Source organism: Anabrus simplex, chromosome 3 (assembly GCF_040414725.1).
Source record: "Anabrus simplex isolate iqAnaSimp1 chromosome 3, ASM4041472v1, whole genome shotgun sequence".
NCBI lineage: Eukaryota > Metazoa > Arthropoda > Insecta > Orthoptera > Tettigoniidae > Anabrus > Anabrus simplex.
In genome coordinates, this window is record NC_090267.1 from 157,665,980 (window position 1) to 157,690,449 (window position 24,470).

A 24,470-nucleotide genomic window follows, 5' to 3' on the forward strand; every position below is an offset into this window, starting at 1 on the left:
ATAACACCTCTAAAGTATCCATTTAACACAAGAAATGTTTGCATCTTATACTACTTTGTTGAACATTGTTAAATATACAGAGTGGTTCACCATCCGCGTAAATCATAACCAAAATATTTAGGCCCCTGTTCCTATACAGGACTAGCACAAGGTTTAAGCCTTACAATAGAGACGGAATCGTTTGCTCCACATAGAAAATGCAATGATTGTATGAAACGGTTACAGCTGCGAGTAACACGCTGGAACAGAAAGTGTACATTCAGTCCATGAACTCATACCTTAAAAGGAATGCGAACTTAATCATGATTGCAAGATCTCGTCCTAGCTAAGATAACAAAAGTATACACCTCTTCGATTTGTAAACTCGGCTCATCGGAGGCATGTTCAAATCCGAGGCATTTACTATTTTTATTACTGTAGAAATGGTCTGGAAACATACCTATTCATTTCCAAAGAAATGTCCAATTGTATTGAATGTTACGCAGAGTGATGTTTGTTGAATTGTGCTTCGTCTGAAAAGAGGACTATTGGAAATAGGCTCCATCACTGCCTAAGTAAATGTTCACCAGACGTCAACATCAGATCGTGAAAATACTGGTTTCATTGCACGGGGTGCGGATAAAATTTATTATTAAGTAATAGTCTCATAAGAGATCAAAGGCTGATATTCGTCTCTTGTACAAGTGCATGTGTACTGTAGCCGGGCAATATAGCCCATAATTTAATCATGATTTGATATCCGAAGGAGAGTATGTTACGCATATTGAAATGGGAAGAATTGGTTAACAATATTCGGGCTCAAGGAAATGTGGACATACTGTAGACGAGCAAGCTGCGCGACGGATTGGAGCCGTAGGGATTATTCTGTCACAATGGCCAGAGTTTCTCTCTCTCAGTAGGGTGCCTATTGGTTTACCGACTAGAAGACTTAGATGTCCCCAATATGTCTCGTGCAGAAAGAGAAAGGCGAGCCAGAAACAATGGCAGAGGTTACAACATTAGCGCTCCGAAGATGTATTTCTGTCAGGCAGAAGTTTCCACTACGTCTTGAATTCTCGGAAACTGGGGAGTTGAAAGACCAGCGCCTCAGAGCGAATGTGTGTTAAGTTGTCACGGAGGAAGATTTAAATAAACCGCTCGCCCTAGCCCAATCACAAAATTCATTTGGCCACCCAGTAATACCACCTTGAAAGAAATGAATTGGAAAATCAGCCATTTCCGAAATTTGAATTAAATTTAGGAACTTTCTGGATGTCATGCGTAAAAGAATCAGCTGCAAATTTAATAAATTGAAGAATGAAATTCCTGGAATGGGGGGCATCTCGAACGCTATTGGCCAGAGAGTGACCACGCTATGAGAGACACTGCTTAACCCGCGAAATATTGAAGAGCGATATCTGCTAATATCTCTGAAATCTGCTATCGTTAGGAGATCATATTAAACCAGGCGTATGTTCCAGACGAGGGGATTAATTTGGTATCAATTATAGCATTCTATTCAGACTGCCAGTGCCGATTTGAGGAAACCATCCCCTCTCTCCAAGGCGTGACGTCAGTTAATCCCGCACTAAGGCACTCCATCCATAAATACGAGTGAAAAGTACAGACCACACTCTCAATTCTATTCCGATCTCGGGCGAAGTGACGTGTCATTCGGATTCAGGTAGTTGCGTCCCAGTCATCAGCATTCGAGTGAACTTTAGATCCAGCCAGATCTTGCTACGATCTGAACTGATTATTCGTACACTATGAATTCGAGCAGATGTATAGTAGTCAGAGAGTTATAAACTGTATTCTTTGAAATTAACAGTGAGAGCAGGAATAGAAAGCTGTGTGACGGACAGTCAGTAGAAGTTATAGTGAAGAATGTTACCAATCTGTAATAGAGCCTCTACCGTAGGACGGTGAGATAAGTCATACGCACCGCCGGTAACATGAACACATCAAGAGTGCGGCATGATAATAGTTCGGACGCGCCGTTTCGGGACGCGTGAAACGCACCAGGCGATTTATTCGACACTACGTTGTTTGTGTCTCAGTCCTTTGTGCGGGAAAGAACGAAGAGTAATTTGTGTAAATAAAAATTTGGGTCTAAGGAACCACAGTGTGATCACAGGTTAAAAATAAAGTATCAATATGTAAGTGTTAAAATATCCAAATATCAAATCAGTGTTATAATGGCGGAACGCCGTAATATAAAATGTAATTGTGAAATGGAATCAATCACCATAAAGGAATAGACGGGGGAGGGCCGAATGGGCCTCTCGTCCGTAATATACCGAGCAAGGATGTCAACCGAAGAGATGAGTACTAATATGTAAATTTATTTGGGAATGTTACCGTGATTAAGTGGGAAACAGTATTATTTTGACTTGGTTACTTCGTTTAACAAATGGACCGCTTCCTGAGTCCATTCTAAATTTAGTATAAACGGACGGAGTTAAAATTTGGGAATGTAAATGTAACGTCAGATTCATTAGTATATTTTCTTTATTGTACATAGTTTATTGTGGGCGTGGGGTAGTAATTTAAGTCATACATGTATTATAATGTTAATCGATTCGAGATTTTCTCGATCTTGATGTTGTGTTCAGTGTTTGAACTGACCCATAGTTTGCTTTTTTATGTCAGTCACTTGATGACAAGTTGTGTGGAATTTCCTATGGGAAGATCCAGCCATGTGCAATGCCAGTGTTTTGTCTTATGTTGATTGTTGTCTTAAATTTACGTTTACGAATTTGTAGGGAAGGTTACGAACTAAAAATAATAATAATAATAATAATAATAATTCATGATGTTGAGTTTTGCGGTGATTATAAAGGTGATGTTATTGCCGGGATGTAAACCTAACATTCAAATGTCAACAGTGCTAAACCTTAAAACTTTAATGGATATGGTGCTTAAATAAACGGGAATCGTTAAAAATGACAGATTAACTCTTCTAATCGGATTTAAAACATGGTGTTAATTAAAATTTGTGAAATAATGATTATGAATGCTAATACCTGTGATAATAAACCCTAAATATTAGTTAAACGTGTTGTTTAAATTACGATTCTAATATGTTATAAATGAACGTCTGATATTGAGTGTGCAAATATTGGCAGGGCCACGTAGGCCTAATAATTACGTATTCATGATTGTCAAATTTATGCGAATAGGAAGTCACGCCCTCGCGATTAGTTGTGGAAAATGACTTCAAAAGTAGATCAAATGTGAAGGAGGACGTTTCGAAAATGAGGCAATCACGAGATTAAAATATATCGTACTACGTCATTGATGAGATATAAATCAGTCGAAAACTCTGTGATTAATAACTGGATAAATTTACGTTGAGAGATGAGGAAGGATAGAATATGGGAACACTTACTTACTGTATAATGAAGCTGTGTTGAAAGATAATGTGATACGAAGAAACGTATGAAAATAATGACAGACACAGAAAATATTAGTGTACGAGTACTGTCAATGTAAGCAGAGTAAGACTGAATTACTTAAGAGTGCAGGAATCGCACTCGTGATAGTACGTTCGAGATACATGGACTGCATACGTAGTTATTTGAAAGACTACGACCCTAAAGATTAAAGAAGTCGAGATTCCACATTAAGGATTGTATGGTTTGATGATTAAAAATGAAATGAAATGTCGTATGGCTTTTAGTGCCGGGATATCCCTGGACGGGTTCGGCTCGCCAGGTGCAGGTCTTTCTATTTGACTCCCGTAGGCGACCTGCGCGTCGTGATGAGGATGACATGATAATGAAGACAACACATACACCCAGCCCCCGTGCCATTGGAATTAACCAATTAAGGTTAAAATCCCCGACCCGGCCGGGAATCAAACCCGGGACCCTCTGAACCGAAGGCCAGTACGCTGACCGTTCAGCCAACGAGTCGGACGATTAAAAATGACAGTGATTGTAATCATGATAATCATAATAATAATTATTATTATTACAGATCTAAATTTGACCTATGATATACAAGTTAAGGAGAAATATAGCTAATGATTTAAAACCAATAACAATAATAACGTTATGACGGTGATAAATCGTAGTGATCAAAAGTAATAATAATAATAATTATAATAATAATAATAATAATAATAATAACATGATAATTATAATGACACCATGATAATAATAGTAATAACATTTAAATGTTGCATCCAATAATAATAATTATAATATTGCAGTTTCGGCATTCGTAAATAATAATAATAATAATATTATAATATTGCAGTTTCGGCATTCGTAAATAATAATAATAATTATAATTATAATATCCGACCGGAGCAGGTTAAATTACGCGGATGTCATTCACTTGTGAGTGCTAACTTAAGGTCAACTGGTAATAATAATAATAATAATAATAATAATAATAATAATAATAATAATAATAATAATAATAATAATAATAATAATAATAATAATAATAATAATAATAATAAAATCTTAACGACGACATCCCTATGTTCAAGACTTGAAGAAAAGGTAATAATCATATGTCGACTCGTAACCAGACGACTTGTCGTGTGTCATGTTACTGCAAGACCCGGTTTGTTTATTTGCTTGAGGGATGTGAGGAGAGTAGTTAGGTATTTCCCGTTAAACCTCTTGTTATATATATTTCTTTTTTTTTTGCTAGGGGCTTTACGTCGCGCCGACACAGATAGCTCTTATGGCGACGATGGGATAGCAAAAGGCCTAGGAGTTGGAAGGAAGCGACCGTGGCCTTAATTAAGGTACAGCCCCAGCATTTGCCTGGTGTGAAAATGGGAAACCACGGGAAACCATTTTCAGGACTGCCGATAGTGGGATTCGAACCTACTATCTCCCGGATGCAAGCTCACAGCCGCGCGCCTCTACGCGCACGGCCAACTCGCCCGGTCTTGTTATATAAGTGAGGCAAGAATCTTCCCGGACCAGGCGGCCGAGCCTGGCAATTATAAACATACTGAGTCAATATTTGTAGTGACGAGTTCAGTCTGGCATGGCATCAGCTGGATCAATTATAGGATCCGTCCGTGAAATACACCCTAACTAATCATAGTGGATTTACCCAACACTGGACTTCGACCTCGGAGAATGTGTATATTTGTCGGAGGTACTTATCTAATCGGATCGGGAAGCCGACAATAAACTTTATTTATTCTCGGGCTCTCGAGGCAAAAAAGGGTCGTCATTGTGGACTAACTAATCATACGAGCGCTGGTTCGATCCCAACGGGATCAGATGGTGGAACCAGCTCCATAAATGCACCCACTTAATATGGGTCGTACCCCGAAATTGTGTTTTTCTTACAGGATGGACATTATGGGTATATCTTGACCACTTGCAGCAAGAATTATGTAATTTAATTTGTTGTCAATCAATGTGGGTATAGATTGTATTTAAATTCAGCGCGCCGGATGGTGCAATAAACTGCTCCTCATGACATTTATTTTCAAAGGAAACCATTCTCATAATCTTTTTATTGAAGTTAGCTGTGACGCCCATGAAACTTCTAAGTGTCACTTCTTAGTCCTATCATGGAGTTTTTAAATTCATGTTTATAACTGAGCCTCCCCCACTTTATTTTTGCATGCCTCGTTCATCCCTGTGTTCACTGTGCCTCTATATTTATGCTGAGATTTTTGATGATTACTTAAAAAACGAACCGACACCCCTGAGATTAATGCTAGTCTGGGACTCAGAGGGTGAGCGGTTACAGTACCATTATGAGGACCATTCCGAACAGCGTCTAAATGGGCCTTTTCATTACGACCAGATGTTATACGAGTATCTGTCTCGAAACGTTTTCTTCGAAGTACCCCACTTGAACACAAACGTCTTCAAGGCTCCGGAAACGTATTGGTTGTCGGTATTGTTTCCTCAGGAAGGTGCTTGTGATACAGATATTGCGACTCTAATGTGTTCTTTCATTCATTCCCTTAGATGAGTGATATATTCGTCAATGGAATACGTCACGAGTGTAGATTACTAAAAACAATTAAGTTCGCTAGCACTGCGTGGAATGAATGAATAAATTTTCACTTGTGAACATTCGTAATACCTCAGGCATTCAGGCAGCACACATGCTTAACATAATGTTGCACTACCGCCTCAGAGGTAACATTCTGCAGTACGCAAATATAATTTATCTGTGAATACCTTCAAAAGTACCTGCACAGAGCAGAATTAAAATCGTGGATCCATTTCATGTTTGAAAGAATTCACCGGTACCTTCCCGATTAATCCACAATGAAAACACAAGCCTTGCTCGCAGAAAGCGCGCTACGTAGTTTGTGTCCACTCTTTTCATCTCCCATTTAATGTCGGGGTCATGCATCTAATTCATGTTTGGCAAAGTTCATTTAAGTTCTATTACAACAAATCATAGCTATTGGTTGTACAAGCGGTACTTGTATTATAACTACACTAATAGTCCTTTCATCTTGGCGCAAATATATCAAATACTTGTTTTCCTGTGAATGATTGGATCTTTGTACTATCCTAAAACGCACGTAACCATCAAAGCAATATCGACCTCAGCTGGCAGGTAAGATGGGTATCGAAATCTTCATGAACTTTAAGGAACTGGTGAACAACTCTGTATTTCTATTGATTTAAGGTTTCTGCGCCAGGAACCCACCGTTTCAACTTTGATTTTGTCTCTCCTTAACAGGGGGATTCTGGTGGTCCAATGATCGTCGACGGAAAAGTGGTAGGTGTAACCAAAGGCTTCATAATGCCAATTTGTTTCAAAACTCCTACGCAAGCTTTCTACACAAAAGTATCAAGCTACCGGTCTTGGATTGATCACAAGATGAAAACTGAATAGAAGAAGAAGTGCAGAACTTGTTGTAAAGGAAATGTCCTTCTGTAAAGATGTATAAAGATCTTCAAAATAACTTGGAAGTGTACATTATTTTCCCATATAGTCCCCATCCTTGTTTTTGTATACAGAGGAAGCCAGGAAATGACGTTTGTTAAGCTTCACCGTTTACTGAAAAAAGCTGTTCATTGAAGAGCATCCTATGAAATGTAAACAGAGGGAGGAAACTCGATACCAGAGGAAGGACTAGTCAATACTAATAGATAGGTAGTCCAAGTGTAGCGATGTGTGAAGGTAGGCATAAACATGAAAATAGCAATGAATTAATGAGGGACTTCCAGGCATCTTAGAAACTTGAACTTGGTACCAGAGAACCTCATAATCCCGTGATAATTTAAAAAAGTCGAAAATTTCGGAGATTTTCAAAGAGGGCGAAGAGGAAGGTATGTTCAATATTGGGGCTCAGACTCAAACCAGCTTAAGTCCGTACAGGTAAGCATGTTTTCACAGAGTAGTTTATGTTCCTCGAAAGATATAAACTATAGTTTGGTGAGCATGAGAATTTCTCTGAACGTTCAAGTTCATTTTTATAATGAAACCCGTAAAAGTTGAGAGAAATTTGCGAGTTATTAGAGCAGTGAGGATACATAAGTGATTAGTAAAAGGAGGTTCATTGAAGAGATCCGTTGGTTGGCAGAGGGCTAGAAGGCCTTCTTCAAATACAGTACCGTATATAATAAAACGACAGTAATCTCGACTAACTGAGGATCGTTAAAGTCCAGATCAATCAGAAATTAATCGAAATAACCTAGTTTTTCTGTACAAGGTATATTAAGATATTGTACTTAGAGCAAAACATGCGTATTTAAAACTGAAATTATACTGTAGAAACTTTATGTAAACCTTCAGTGTAAATAAAACCCCAAGAGAACACCCAAGGGCGCGGTCGAAAGATCACGTGATGGTAGCTTTAAAGCAGGTGGGGACGGCGGTCACAGAAGAAGACGCGATACAGACAACGATGGGTCAACATATGAAAAATGTTCCTGTAGTTGCGACACTTTTACTTCCCATATGATTGACATAACTCTTTGTAACTTGTGTATGTATATACACTGAGCGGCCAAAAATCACTGGAAGGGGCGTCCCATTAGAAAATGTGCCGTGTATGAGCCCTGAGCATTGCGGCTAGCTATGGCGTAGCTGAGCGGACTGTCAGAGACACCAGTGTCTGAAGATGGCAACACGTCGCGAGTTAACCGACTTCGAACGTGGGATGATCATCGACGCACTACGCATGGTTAAGGCATTGCGGAGATAACACGCGAATTCGGGTTTCCGAGGTGAACAGTGTCGAGTTTGGATCTTCAATCTCGCAGAGACAATGTTATCACCCACGTAAACATCCGCACGGAAGGACCACTGGTGATCAACGAACGAAAATCACGTCGCCTCCGCAAAACCATACTGTGAGTCAGATCACTGTCCAGATGAATGCTGGCAAAGGCAATTAGTTGATGAAGAAATGGGTAAAGATATTACAATGAATGAAATTGAAATGACAGTAATAAAGATGAAGAACGGAAAACTGCTGGAATAGCTGAAATTTCCGTGGAGGTGATAAAGACAGCTGGATCTGTAGGCCTGCAGTGGACATATCGAGTTCTCAGGATTGTCTGTGAGAATAAGAGTAGGGATAAAAGTGGGACTCTGGGCCAGGGGCTAATGCACAAGATGGCGTCTATACACGGGCTCTTATGGGACTAACTCCTGAGAGCTGAGCTAAGTGCTACTGCGCAAGATGGCCGCCACACGCAATCCACCTTAAGCTACGCGCTACGACGTCTGACACCTTCAGACAATAGGATGTTGTTATCTTAAGGTATAATGTTGTAAGAGGCGAATAAAAGGGGTACCTGACATGATAGAGCACGGATTAGCGAACTAAGGGCCTTTAGCTGAGTCTAGGCATGATGTATGCTAAGTTCTTATCTATCTAACCTCCCTTGGCCAACTCTTGTAAAACACTTTATTCAGGGATGGTTGGGGGTCGAGCAGGGTAAAGCTCCTCTAGGGGCACCGTTGACAGAGGTAGGAACCGAGCAAGCTGTGCTCTTGTTGTCTCTGCATTGGTGAAATCACGGGGTCTTTAACTGAGTCTAGACATGTGCGCTAAGCTGTTATCTATTCAACCTCCTCGACCAACTCTTGTAGGGGACTCTTATGCCCTAGGGGAGCAGAGTACATGTTATTTCTAAGGATTTGAAAGTGTGAAAATCGGAAAACTACGGAAACACATATTACACATACCGCTTAGCCAAATCGCTTGGTAAAGGATAATTTACAAAATATCAATACAGGTAACGTATAACTTCTATGATTTGCTAAGTACGAAAATCAGAAACCACGGAAAAATATATTACACATACCGCGTAGCCAAGTCGCTCCGTAAACGCTACTTTACAAAATATGAATACAGGTAACATATAACCTCCAAATAACAGAACACATGGAAACACATATTACACATACCGAGTAGCCTACTCGCTCAATAAGCGATAATATGAAAATATCAAACTTACAACTTCTATGATTTGCTACGTGCGAAAAACAGAAACCGCGCAAACGCGTATTACACATACTGCGTAGCCAACTCGCTCAGTAAACGATAATTTAAAAAATATGAACACAGATTACGAATATCATTTCCTAAGTGCGAAAAATAGAAACTACGGAAACACATATACCGCGTACCCAAGTCGCTCGGTAAACGATAATTTACAAAATATGAATACAGGTAACGTACAACTTATATGATTTGCTAAATGCAAAAATCAGAAACCACGGAAACACATTGTGCACATATCGCGTAGCTAAATCGCTCAGTAAACAATAATATGAATACAGCAAAAGTACAACTTCAATGATTTGCCAAGTACGAAAATCAGAAATTACGGGAACACATTGTGCACAAATCGGGTAGCTATCTCGCTCAGTAAACGATAATTTATAAAATACGTATATAGCAAAAGTACAACTCCAATGATTTCCCTAGTGTGAATATCAGAAACTACGGAAACACACAGAGCACATATCGCGTAGCTATCTTGCTCAGTAAACGATAATTTACGAAATATCTGTACAGCAAAAGCACAACTTCAATGATTTGCTAAGTGTGAAAATCAAAAACTACGGAAACACACTGAGCACATATCGCGTAGCTATCTCGCTCGGTAAACGATAATTTACAAAATTTGTATACAGCAAAAGTACAACTTCAGTGAATTGCCTTGTGTGAAAATCAGAAACTACGGAAACACACTGTGCACATATCGCGTAGCTAAATCGCTCAGTAAACGATAATATGTATACAGCAAAAGTACAACTTAAATTATTTGCCTAGTGTGAAAATCAGAATCTACGGAAACACACTGTGCACATATCGCGTAGCTAACTCGGTCAGTAAACGATAATTTACGAAATATGTGTACAGCAAATGTACAACTTCAATGATTTGCCTAGTGCGAAAATCAGAAACTACGGAAATACACTGTGCACATTTCGAGTAGCTATCTCGCTCAGTAAACGTTAATTATGAATACAGCAAAAGTACAACTTCAATTATTTGCCTAGTACGAAAATCAGAAACTACGGAAGCACATTGTGCACATATCGCGTAGCTAACTCAGTAAACGGTAATATGAATACAGCAAAAGTACAACTTCAATTACTTGCCTAGTACGAAAATCAGAAACTACGGAAACACATTGTGCACATATCGCGTAGCTAACTCACTCAGTAAACGGTAATATGAATACAGCAAAAGTACAACTTCAATGATTTGCCTAGTACGAAAATCAGAAACTACGGAAACACCTTGTGCACATATCGCGTAGCTAACTCACTCAGTAAACGGTAATATGAATACAGCAAAAGTACAACTTCAAATGATCGGCCTTGTCTTGTGCGAAAATCAAAAACTAGAAAAACATACTGCGTAGCCATCTCGCTCGGTCACACATACCGCACAGCTAGCACGCTCAGTAATTGTAAATACATCACAATACGGGTTATCGACCAGAACACCGATATACGCATACACGTCATCCGAAAATCAAAACGCCATAATGCGTAGCCAACACGCTCGGTCAACATACCGCACTACACGCTCAGTAATTCCAAATACATCACAACACGGGTTATGGTCCAGAACAGTGATATACGCATACACGTTACTCTTCTCTTAATAAACGGAATACACGGACAAGAATGATACTTACATGTAAAAAAAAAGGAGGAGGAAAAGAATAAATCATAAAATTTTTGTATGCATGTTGTCTCTCCAATTTATAAGACCAAATGGGAGCAGGGCTGTGAGTTTCTGCTACTGCTTGCGAAAACGTGAACCTAAGTGACATGTCATCTCAGCAAAAATACACATTACCTTGTTCCAGCATACACAAGTCAGACACATTTAGTTTGAAATAAAATGATGGATACTGCGATTTTAATCCCGGTAACTTATTACTATTGGCGTCGGGAAGGGCATCCGGCCATGAAACAGATCCTTATGTTTCTTGTAATCACATCTTAGCGTTGTTGTCAGGAAGACTGACGATAGCACGAGAAAGGGCTACGAGCGGGAAGGAAACGGCCAGCCACCCCCTAGCATTTGCCATCTTCGCGGCTGCCGAGAGTAGGGGTTCGAAACCGCTATCTCCCGAATACTAGCTACGCTAAAATGTAATGGATAACGCTGTTGATGGTGATTCATCCGTCGGAAGGGGACGTTAACGCTCTGACACCGAAGTTAGCCGGTTCGAGTCCCGTTGATCGAAATATCAGAATGTTAACCGGCAGGGTAGGGGAGGTGGTGGTATACAATTTCTAATAACTGGAGTGTGTGCCAAAAGCCTGCATTAAATTTCAAATGAGTGAGGGCATATGACGCTGTTGATGGTGATTCATATGTCGGATGGGGACGTTAAGCCTTGTGCAGCCCCTTGATGCTATTCGACAGGAGCAGCCTATGAGCCGGCACCGGGTTTTACTAGGGCATCCGGTTATAAAACCCGCTACGACAGATTTAGCTTACTTCATATCGCGTATACTGCGATTTAAAATCCCGGTCCTAGCGTCAGCAAGGGCATCCAGCCGTAAAACGACAACATGTTTTAAATATTTTTGTGTGGCAACTGTAAGAACGTATTTTTTATTCCTGACCTCTGAATCTAACATGATGGGAGAAGTAAGCATGTAGAATAAATCATATGTAGTCTGCTCTTTGCTACTGCTTGTAAAAATGCACATGACGTTTCTTGTGAAGTAAGACACTGGATAATGTGATTTAAAATCCCAGTCCTTACGTCAGGAAGACCTTCCGTCCGTAAAATAGATTCTTACGATTTAAAACCCCGATCCCTCGACGTTTGGCGTTAAGAAGGGCATCCGGCTGTAAAACATAATTTGCGTTTAAAAATCCAGGTCGTTAGACTTTTGGCGTCAAGAGGGGCACCGGCCGTAAAACGGATTCTTAAGAAGAAAGTGCTAGGAGCGTGGAAGCGGCCAGCCGCCTCTTAGCATTTGCTGACAACAGTGTAGTTCGATCCCCACTATTTAGGCGTTAAGCCTTGCGAGTAGGCTATGTGCCGGCACCGGACTGTAGTAAGCTAAATGTTGCGAAGCTGTAGGGGCATATCTGTTGAGATGCGTAAGTCCCCGGGGCAAGAAATATCGTGGGTGTGTGTTTTACTGAAACGTTGTATGAATATTTCTTAGAGTGAGCTTCAAGCTGCTGCAAGAGTCGGCCAGCGCGAGAGCACACTCGCAGGAATGCGATGTATCAGCAAGTTTCGCCCGGTACTAAGCCCACTAAAAAGTCAAAGCAAAGTCATCCCCCTACAGGCCATGAAGGCCCTTGGAGGGGTGGAAGGTAAAGGCTTCCACTATCCGTAACCGCGGCACTTGATGGGGTAGAGTGGTTAGCTCTACGCCCGGCCGCCTTTGCCCCCAGGAATTACCCTGGTACTCATTTTTGGTGTAGGCTGAGTGAACCTCAGGGCCATATGCACCTCGGGAAGTGGAAATCTCATTTCTTAAATTTTACGACTTCCTGACGGGGATTCGAACCCACGTCCTTCCGGGCGAGCCGAGCACGCCTTTACCGCCTCGGCCAGGCAGCCCCTACTAAGCCCACTGCCCGCTTAAAAACTGTACAACAAGTAGCAGCAGCAGCAGAGAGCCCTAGAGGGACTTAAGTCTCGAAAGTGTTGCTCTCTCCTGCTGGGGAGCGGGCTGAGTAGCTCAGATGGATGAGACATCGGCCGGATGCCCCTCTTGACGCCAAATGTCTTAGGACCGGGATTTTTAATCGCAAAAAATCTGTTTTACAGCCGGATGCCCTTCTTAACGCCAAACGTCGAGGGATCGGGGTTTTAAATCGCAAGAATTTGTTTTATGGTCGGATGCCCTTCCTGACGCAAGGACTACGATTTTAAATCGCAGTATCCAGAGTCTTACTCCAAGAACAACGTCATGTGCATTTTTTACAAGCAGTAGCAAAGAGCAGACGTTTAGCGGTATTTTTCCTATAAATTTTACTTTTTTGCAGTATTTTTCTAAAAATTATACTTTTCTCAGTATTCTTCCTCTGTCTTTACTACAACCTGCTTCAATTGTTTCTCGGTTCTATCTGCCACCTGCTTCAATTGTTCCTCGGTCCTTTCCGCGACTTGCTCCGTTAACATGGCCATATTAGCCATCAAATCGGCTAGGGTAACAGCCATCCTGACTCGGTTCAAATGCGACGTCGAGACAATGCTCCCTACTATTGGCGTTTTAACCGTAACGTTAGTCTCCATGTAAACCTCATTTAATTTAACAAGCAAGCTTCTATCATCTTACATTCATCACCAAAATCAAACAACATGGCACAAAAATCGCCATATAGATGCTTCCTAACGGATCGAATTATTTTTCTGTATCACCACGTATACAACAAGTACAAACATTCGGGTTACAATAATTTTGAAAAATATCTAATTCCTTTAGCTCCAACATTTTATTAGACAAAATGTCACTACGTTTCCTGCTTTTCTGCTCAAATCTATGTGCTAGTCTACAGCACTAGGCCATATTTACAAAATTCCTTCCGGCTTAAGGCGAATAATCCAACGTAGGTTTATCAGCCTTGTACCATAACCATTTCTTGTAACTATCGCCACAATTTCCACTTAAGACTGAGGTTATCTTAAGCTCCCTAGCCTTATTCTGAATAAAATTTATAATCTCGTTTACTGGCAATAGAAATTTGCTACGCAAAACAAATTTCAGGCTGTGCCCGGATCAATACATATCTGAAGGACATGGCATTGGCCACCTTTACCTCATGTTGAGAAGCCATTCTATTGTTCTCTAACTCGAATAGAATTTTGACACGCCTTGCTTATCAGCTATGTATTACTGATTCTTCCTAAACATGATTAAAATCTTACATTGTTGTCGATATTCCCAACGTTATGTATATAGACATTACTGTGTTTTCTAAATAAACGACTTCCAACGAAACCTTGCTCTTTCATGTCCACCTACCATCACCTGTAGTAACGAATATATGACTACTAGACTCAAACTGTCTAAACGTCAGGTTGCCACATACCTATGTAAGTGCACCCTAGTTCGGAATAGCCTATCCACCCTTGAATCAAATTGCCTGTCATCTGGGTACCAACTTTGCTTACTCCCAGCTTTCGAACCAACATCCTAACAAAATAGCCTGCGGAATGGCTTGCCAAACCATATCCACTTTTGTGAATCTCAATGTTGGCCTACCCAAAAAATAACAACAACCCAAATATCATTGGTTACATCAAAAATACATCCAACGAGATACGAATGCACGCCAAAGTGTCACCGTGCCCTTAGTTGCGGTGCCAGAAATTACTGTACCGTACCGTAGGGGTAAGGACCACTTAGGACGATGCCTCCATTTCCTGTCTGAAACATCCGACTGAGCTCAAGTGGGTAGAGAGTGTGTTAGGTTTTCGTGGGTAGAAATAAAGCTGAAGTTCAAACTTATATCTTAGTCTAATGACAGGAATAATGGAGGTTTGTCGAATGAGAGATATATTTAAGGGGTAAGATGGATTCATTACAGAAAATTACCGATCCAAACTAAGAAAAAATCAAAATAGAAATGGCCTAAATTAGTTCCAAAATACTGATCCGCACAATATAACATTATAAACTGAATCAAAATAACTACAAGTAAAACTGACTCGGAACACGTGCAAAAAGAATTACAAAATTAAATAGAAATGAAAACAAAATCTCAAATCAAAATATAGTAAATCAAAGTTTGTGTGTTACATGGAATCACGCCCAAAAAAACTAAGTTTACGGAGTCATATGGTTGTGATGGTGCTTCCGTTAAAGGCGATGTCGATTGGCCCATCCACGATTGAATGTGCTTAACGTGAATTTATGATATACGATCAAATACTAGTGAAGTTCAACTATCATATTATAACCTTCCAATGTATGTCAGGATGAGATTAGTGAACACATTGGAAGCTTATGTCGAGAAATGATGTCAATGAAATCTTATATCCGGTTATCACACCTCCAGATGAGTTAGAAAGCAGTTGATTTGTCTAATTACGTGAACGGCATCGCCGAATTGAAGATATCAGCAGATTGATAACCAGCTCTAAACCCCGTGGTATCTGGGAAATATTGGTAGATAGTTAATATTGTGAAACATAGGGCAGGATTATATGAATAATACGTATTCTTCAAGTAAAGTTTCCGAAATGCATGAACGGCAGAATATCTATGACAGAATGTTACTGAGGGCCATGAAATAAGTAAACAATAAATTCATATGAGAGGGCCATACCTTGTACATCTAGTCTCGCACGATCCGACGATCGAGATGAAGAAAGGAAACTGTCGATTACTAACCTAAATACGAGGCGGCAATTATTAAATAAGTTCCTTTACTAATACAGCTGATTTGTACGAGATCGTCTTACATTATGTGTCAAATGTTTCCAATTGTCAGAAACATATGGGAGCTAAAAGCTGAGAAGAATTCTAAAAAGCAAACCGTCTGCAATTATTATGTTGTAGTAGAATCTGTTTTGTCTCTGAAGAAGTTGACACTCTCAATCTGCATCTCAAAAAGATCAGAAGCAAGAATTCATAGGGAAAAGATTGTATTGAAAGGAGTTACTAAAGAGATATTGGCATATTATAAACATACAATATTGTAAAACAAGATATCTTGTTATTGAATGAAAAGGCAAGTGTATCGCTTGAACTGTTAAAATTGTATTAAGGTGTATGACCTTGTTCTAATTGATATCTCTAAGTTTCAGGTAATATGGAAATGTCATCAGATAATTATTCAGATGCTGTGTGTGCACGTATCAACATGAACAACTAAAATAGAGGGACCTCAAAGGATCTGATCTGAAATGTAATGGACAATACTTGATAATGTTATTGAGTGAGAGCTGAACTCGGAAGGTGACACCGTCGTGGAGCAACAACCCAGGATGAGTACTTGAATATCTTATACATATTCCGCCACGTAATTGCTTATTGTAGTTGTAGAGTAGTATTTATTTTGTTGTCAATTTTGACATGAACAATTTTAACTTGAAAGCGACCGTTATTTGTTGAACATTGCGTTGTAATATTTATGATCGTTACGTCTAGTGTGGTGAGCCAGACTACGTTGAGATAATATGCGATAGCTGTGTAAGATTTCTTTAATGTTTGCTAGCAAGGTTTTACGAAAGTTTCTTCGACATGGATGTTATTGGTACCGTAATGGTGTTATGGTAATGAACGTTAATTTTAACCTGTAGCTCAGAATACCTCGGAGGGGCTCGGTATTTTGCGACGTGCGATTCTGTGGTCTTCAAAATGTTATGTGCTTATGTGGAAATACAGTGTTTGATAATAGAAGTGTGATACTATTATGGTGATATGGAATTAATGCGGCAACGTATTTAGTAATTTTACGTTAATTGCCTGAATAGATTGTTCTTTAGTATTGTGAATTCGCTGTGCATGACGAGTTGTGCGATGTAATAAGGTGTTAGTTACGGTAGGATCTTTGAAAATATTTACGTGGATAGAGAGATGTGATGATTATAGACGTGTCATTAGGATTGCGAATTTTATGATGATGTTATGTGAAGGTCCTGATGATGGTATTGACGGTAGGAACTATGTTGGTCATGCGTGAATTTTGATGTTGTCGTGATGAATAATTTATTTAGGTACGAGGCCGTATTTTAGAATAATATTATAGGATGTTGCACTCACGAACACTAGTAGTTGGTCGTCACATTTATCCTATTTAAATACAAGATTGACCAGAGCGCACGATTTTTAAAGGGATGTTTAGGATCTTCGCAAGATAATCGGTAACGTAAAGATATTGAGGCTATGTCGTAAAAGAAATATGATCTTCTATGGTAAGTAAACCATTTCTTTGCTAGTTGGATTTTGTAGATCATTTGAGTTGACGCCTAGTGCTAATGTAGTATTCCAGGTCAAACGTCGCAGTGGTATCCGGAGGCGCAGAATCAACGTAGTTAGTCAAGGTTATCGTAGACGTTGCAATGTCACTTGATATTTTTATCTAGGTGTAGTCACCGACGAATGTACGGGAGGATCGAGTCTGTCTTGTAAAGCATGATTTTGATGGATGTCATATTATGTTACGATCCTGTGTTTTCAAACATTTCTATTGCATTTATGGTGATTTTATATGGTTAGAATAACGGTAATTTTCAAGTTGCTAGATAGACAGATACCGACATATAACGCGGTGATTTTTAAAGAGAAATGACGGAATATTTTGAGATATTTGGGTAGTAAATAGCATTCTGAAGTGGATGATTCTATAATTCCCAGTGATTTATTTTTGAAAAAATGCGAGATTGATGACTGATCTTTCTATGTAAGCCTTCAGCAGAGGGACACTTTGTCTCTTTTAGTTTCGAATGACGATGTTGTATTTATTTGTAACAAGAGCCTGAAGTTAGGTGTTTATTTTTCAAGTTAACAGAATATTTTCCTTCCTATTTTCATTTGTGTTGCCGATAATTTGTTCTTAATGTAATTGATACATCTGAAGTTATTTTAAATCATTAAACGGGAAATCCTTCCATAATTAAAATATTTTACGGAGTTCTCATTTAAAGTAGCGTAGGAACATTAGGATAGTTATTTATTTTAGGATAAGATAAAATGTCGGTCAATGTGTCTCGTCGAATATGCCAATATCTTCGATCTCTTAATACTTTATTGCGGAATATTCACGTAATTTAGGCAGAAATGATGATTACATTCCACGTTAAAAGCCACGATGATAACAGTCCACTTTTTTAACCTGTGTCCCAACTCGTCGGACTTGCACGTCCCTTGAGTGGAGCCTTCATGGATCTCCGACTGCATTGCTTCGCCGCGGCTGAACCCAACACTGAGATATAGAATTAAAATTTACGAAATGGTCACAGGGACTGCTGTCAGGGCACATATAGGTTATATAATTTTACTTGACACCCAACTGTGGGGCCAGAGTTGAGTTATTTTATTACCGAACGACTAGAGTCGAATTACTTATCGCGTGGCAGTAGACTTAAAGAAAGGAAAACTCGAAAAAATACATTGGTAATCAGAGAACATTGAATCTACAACATTGTTGGTGAAGAATGTTTGAAATATTTATTTAATCATATATTTTATGAATAATATTGGAAGGATTTGACCGTTAATCAGTACTACGATTTTACTTAGTTTCATTTTATGACATTATGGAAGGATTTTCCGTAAAGTTTCAGCTCTTGTTAATCGGGATAATGAATCATTTAACTCGGATAGAGCGATAGGTTGTTCCGTGTCACTTATTGTAGGATGTCCGTCATATTTCGGGTCAGATCCGGAGAGACCCATACGTTCATTTATTGAATCTAATTCGTGAGGTGCTAGGCAGGTATAGGTGTTGTTGAAACACTGGACAAGGACTGTAGAGTGAGATATTGAGAGTGATATATTATCAATAGGGAACGATATAGGAAATTACGATGGCGTCTCTTGCTCAAGTAAAACTGTTATTGGAGGAGCTCGCTGGAAAAATGAATAAAATGCAGGAATCGCAAGAGAGTACAGAAAAGAGAATTCAAGAGGTACGAGAATCGCAAGAGAGTACAGAAAAGAGAATTCAAGAAGTACGAGAAGCACAAGAAAATACAGAAAAGAAAATTCAGGAGGCACAAGAAAGTACCGAGAAAAGGATTCAGGAAGTACGTGAGTCGCAAGAAAACACCGAGAAGAAAATCCAGGAATCACAGAATACTACTAGAGTAGAAATCCACGAATCCCACGAGAAAATGCAAGGAACTTTTGACAGAATCACCGATATGGTGCAAGAGAATATGAAGGTGATGCAAGAAGAGATTGTATCACTAGGATCGAAAGTCGCTGAGGTACAAGGAGAAGTATTAAATTTAAAAGAAGAAGTGAATGCAGCGATGAATGAGAATAAGAGGAATTTTCAAGAAAAATTCGAAGAATTGAAAGATGATTTTAAGTCAAGCATCCAAGAGTTGCGAGTTCAAGTCGACCATGACCTTAAAGAGCTCAAAGAAGAAGTAGATGTGATGCAGGAGAAGATAAAAGAGACTGATAATGGTTGGGATGAAAAACTCAAGAAAGTATCGGATGAAGTCATTATCACCAATGAGAGTATACGGAAAGAGATAACCCAAGCAAGAGAGCAGATCAATGACAGGTTCAATTTGATAACGGAAGAAACTGAAGAGAATAAAGCTTTGATGAACCAGCAAATAAAAGGATTAAAAGACGACTTAAATGCTATTCAAAAGGACGTACAGAACCTAAGAATTGAAAACGAAACAAATAGGAATTTGGTATCATCGTTGAACGACCGGCAGACGATAATTGAGGATGGAAGGAAGACTGAAGTAAACAGTCAATTTGAGATACCTCAGTTTTGCGTTGATATTAATGACAACGGGACAATTCATACAGGAAGTGGAACCCAGATTGTTAACATTATACGCACTTATGAAGATAGGCCTAAGAAATTTAACGGAAATATAGGATCCAGTATGACTCCTCGTGGTTTCCTAAGAGAGATTGAGGAATACTTTAGGGAGACAAAGGTATCTACAGAGCGCCAGTTAAAGACAGTGGAGAAACACTTAGAGGGTGCACCACTCATTTGGTTTAAAGCTTTTCGCTACGTTTTTGAGGATTATGCAGGCTTTAAACAAGCTTTCTTGGATAAATTCTGGGGAATAGACATACAGCAAGGAATCAGACTCGATCTATACTCGAAGAAATATTCTTTAACGGGACCGAGTAGGTTTGCCGAATACTTCACGATGCAATTTCATCGACTGAAGGAGCTTGATTCTCCACCTACAGAAACAGAAATGGTACGAGCAATAATCAAACAGTTACCTGCGGATATACAGAGATTATTGACGGCGGCAAACATTCAATCAGCCGTGCAAGCAGAGTCGATACTTCGGCAAATTGACAGCACGACAACACATACTAATAGCCGCATAGTAAGACACGTCGATCCGACGGTAAACGTGGAAACACCAGCAGGAGATGAAGGTGTAGAAAGAAACCAGGGATACAATAGTCATGGTCAAGGAGATAGACCTAGGACGAATGAAAGCTACAGAAGAGTGGAACATAGGGATGAGAAGAGTGACAAGACACGCCAGAAGTGGGCACCGTCTCGAAACGAAGAGCGGAGATATCCTAGGTATTACAGAAATACAAGGTGGAGTCGGAACAGAGATAAATGGCCGTACCGCAGAAATAGGTATCGGGAAAATTCAAGACAATCAGATATTCGACAGGACGAGGAGATAAACAAGGAAAGAGAAAGGTACCTTGGCGAATTAAGAAAGCAGCAGGAATGCAAGCAATGGGAACGAGCGATATTGAATCAAGATATGAACGCTGATTGCGTGGGCGCGACTAGTCTGTTGTATCAACAAGAACAAAGAAAAGAAAGCGCTGATAAAACGTTAAATCCCGCAGCCACACCATTTGACAAGAATAATCAAGGCAATGACGGGGTGAAAAAAAAAAACTTCGTTTTGGAATCAGTAACAAATAATAGAATTAGTAAGATAAATCCAAATTATAGGCAGCACGAATGGGTCATAGCAGGAATCGAATCGTGGGAATTTGAACCCGAGGAATTGCTACACGAAGACGGTCTACCTAAAGGAATAAAATTAAAGAGAGGACTACCCGTTATTTACGTCACAATATTGGGTATTCGAGTATTGTCATTATTGGATACTGGAGCAAGTATAAGTATCATATCCAAACTACTATTCTCAGAGTTACAAGACAAAGCACACTTGCCTGTAATTCCGATTGCCAACATGAAAATCAAGGGCATAATTCCAGACAAGGTCACGAAATGCAAGATACAAACTTATTTGCCAATAGAAATCGGAGGAAATTTAATGGAACATCCATTTGTAGTCATGGACAAAATCCAATATAACTTAATTATTGGATCAGATTTTATCAGGGAAAACAACATAGTAATTGATTTAAAGAAAGAAGAAATAAGGATCAGATGTGACGGTGAAAGAGGACAGGACATTACAGCTAGAATAGAAAACAAGGAAACGAGCGAGCTACAGAAAACCATGAACATTTCAATAAATGAAGCTGCCCATGTTGCCGAGAAGATAATGGAAAGATACGACACAGAAAATGCTGTATGTGGACAGATAATCGACAGTGGAATAGGAGGAAATTCTGAACAGCAAGGGATAATTGAGAATCTGCTGAAAAGGTATAGCAATGCTTTTAAGAGCCAGCCTGGAGCAATAAAGAACTTTGAGTACAAGTTATTAGTGAAAGATTGGAGGCCATTTAAGATTAAACCGTACCCTATACCAGATAAATTCATGCCCGAGGCTAGGAAGGTAATACAGGAGATGATGGATAATGGTATAATATCTAAAGCACATACACCATTCGTTAGCCCTCTGGTAGTGGTAAGAAAAAGCAATGGATCGATTCGCGTGTGCATTGATGCGAGACAGGTCAACTCCAAATTAATTCCTGAGTATGATAAAGCCCCAGTAATAAAGGAGATAATAAGAGGATTTCGGAACAAGAGATTTTTCACGATCTTAGATTTGACTTCCTCATACTTCCACATAGTTTTGGAGAGTAAATCCAAGCTATTTACTGGTTTCATGTTTGATAATCAAACGTATATCTTTGAAAGACTCCCATTCGGCATTTCTAACTCTGCGGCTGCATTGGTACGAGCTTTAGACAGGAACTTGAAACCGGAAGTAAAAGAATTTATAACCATTTATGTTGATGACATCGTACTGGCGACAGCAACTTTCGAGGAGCATGTAGTCAAGTTGGAACAGCTGCTAAGAAACTTAGATGAGGCTGGATTCAAAATCAATCGATCCAAATCAAAGTTCTGCCAATCTGAAATCTTGTTTGTTGGACATGTAATTGATGGAACTGGAATAAGACCAAACCCAGTTAAGATACAGGCCATATGTAACTTTCCGAAGCCCAGAAGGATTAAGCATATCCGACAATTCTTGGGAATGACAAGATTTTTCGCTAGCCACTGTCCAAGGTATACAGAGATATTAGCTCCCCTGCAAGATTTATTGAAGACCAATAATCGTTGGCGGTGGAATGAGAGTCATGATCGAGCTTTTGTTAACGCGAAGGAATTACTAGCTAACAGTATAAAACTTGGATATCCGGACTTCGATCGTGAGTTTATCATTCAATCTGATGCCTCAGCAGTTGGAGTTGGAGCTGTATTGTATCAGGAGAGTAATGGGGAGAATAATATAAACTATTTGGCCTTCATTAGTAGAAAATTAAGAAACCATGAACTTAAATATACGACCACTGAACTTGAGATGCTGGCCATTGTTTACGCATTACAACAGTGGAGGAAAATAGTGTATGGGTATCCGGTAGTTATTAGGACGGACCATAAAGCACTAACGTTCGTGTTAAAAACCACATTATCCAGCGAGAGAGTATCACGATGGGCACTTTATGCGCAGCAATTTAATTTAAGAATTGAGTTCTGCCCAGGTAAAAGTAATGTGTTGGCGGACAGTCTAAGCCGAAATCCAACAGAAGAGCCTCTGGAGGTCAATGTTATTGAAATAACTCAAGAAGATGAAGAATGCTTGGAAAGCTTAAAACGATTGCCGGAGTTGCAACTTGAAGATTCATCTCTAAAAGAGATTATTGAATATTGTCTAAGAAGGTCAGCTGATGATGGACCCGAAGATCAAATAAATGATTATGTGCTGACGAATAACATCTTGTATAAGTACGTAGACAAAGATCGGAAGAAATTAAGAGTGGTGGTGCCACGCAAATTAAGATGTAAACTCATATGGTACATCCATAGAATGATTGGTCATGGTGGTCTAGATAAATTAGCGGCTACAATAGGAGAGACTTTCACATGGACTGGATTCCGGAGAACCATAGGGAGAATAGTAAAAACCTGTGATATATGCCAGAGGGTGAAATACAACTCCGTATTATTGTATCAACCACCGATAGCTGTAATACCAGACCGACCTAGGGAAGTATATGCCATGGATTTGTATGGGAGTTTACCCGTAGGTAAACGTGGAAACCGTTTCGTGTTGGTAGTCCTCGATGTGATGTCAAAGTTTGTATCACTTCAGCCCATTAGGAAGGCCAACTCTAAGTCCATAATTAGGAGTTTAGAAAGAGTAACGATACCAAAGATGGGTAAACCAAAATGCATAATAACGGACCATGGAACACAGTTTACGTCAAACGAATTTGCGGAAGCTTTAAGGAAAATGAACATTCAACACCGGTTTAGTTCCATAAGGCACCCTGAATCCAATGCAGCTGAAAGGGTCATGAAGGAAATTGCGAAATATTGTAGGATTTTCTGCCATGAACGTCATTGGACATGGACCTCTTGTTTACCAACAATAGCCGATTGTATAAATTTTACATGGCACGAGTCTATCGGCAATATTCCAAGCGTTCTTCACATGAACGAGCAACCAAGACGTCCCTGGAACGAGATCATTGCTAGACCAGTCGAAGAAAGTCCTAGCATCGAAGAGAACATAAAGCAAGCTCAGGCGTGTATGAAAAGGCAGGCCGAAAAACGTCTCAAGAAGTTAAGGCATAAGAAATTTCGAGAACCTTTGGAGGTTGGAACCTATGTTCTTGTAAGAAAACCAGCCGTATCTTGTCCCACGGAAAAATTCTATTCCAAGTTTGCACATTTGTACATCGGGCCGTTCAAAGTTATTGAAGCACTGGGCAATAACGCTTATAAAATACAGAATTTAGAGTCCAACAACATTGCTATTTTCAATGCTTCAAGTCTTAAACAGTACAGTTTCCCGATCGTTGAAGAGGAGGAAGTCAATATCATCGTGGAAGACGAAAGAAACGGAGATGCTTGGGATGTTTATTCGCTGACCGACGGATCAGATGACGAATGATGAAGTCCAGACAGGATTGGAAGACAGGATATGGTATAACGGTATCCCAAGACCAGAGTTATTTTCGTTCAT

General features: G+C 39.5%; 1 protein-coding gene across 1 annotated transcript in view; it reads left to right on the plus strand.

The window, feature by feature from the left end:
• Positions 1-6,892, plus strand: part of LOC136866109 (chymotrypsin-1) — a 225,842-nt gene extending 218,950 nt beyond the window's left edge. Inside the window, exon 7 of the mRNA XM_067142786.2 lies at positions 6,667-6,892. Within this exon, the coding sequence (XP_066998887.2) occupies positions 6,667-6,822 (156 nt within the window). The 3' untranslated portion in view covers positions 6,823-6,892. The remainder of the gene's footprint in view (positions 1-6,666) is intronic.
• Positions 6,893-24,470: the final 17,578 nt, after the last annotated feature.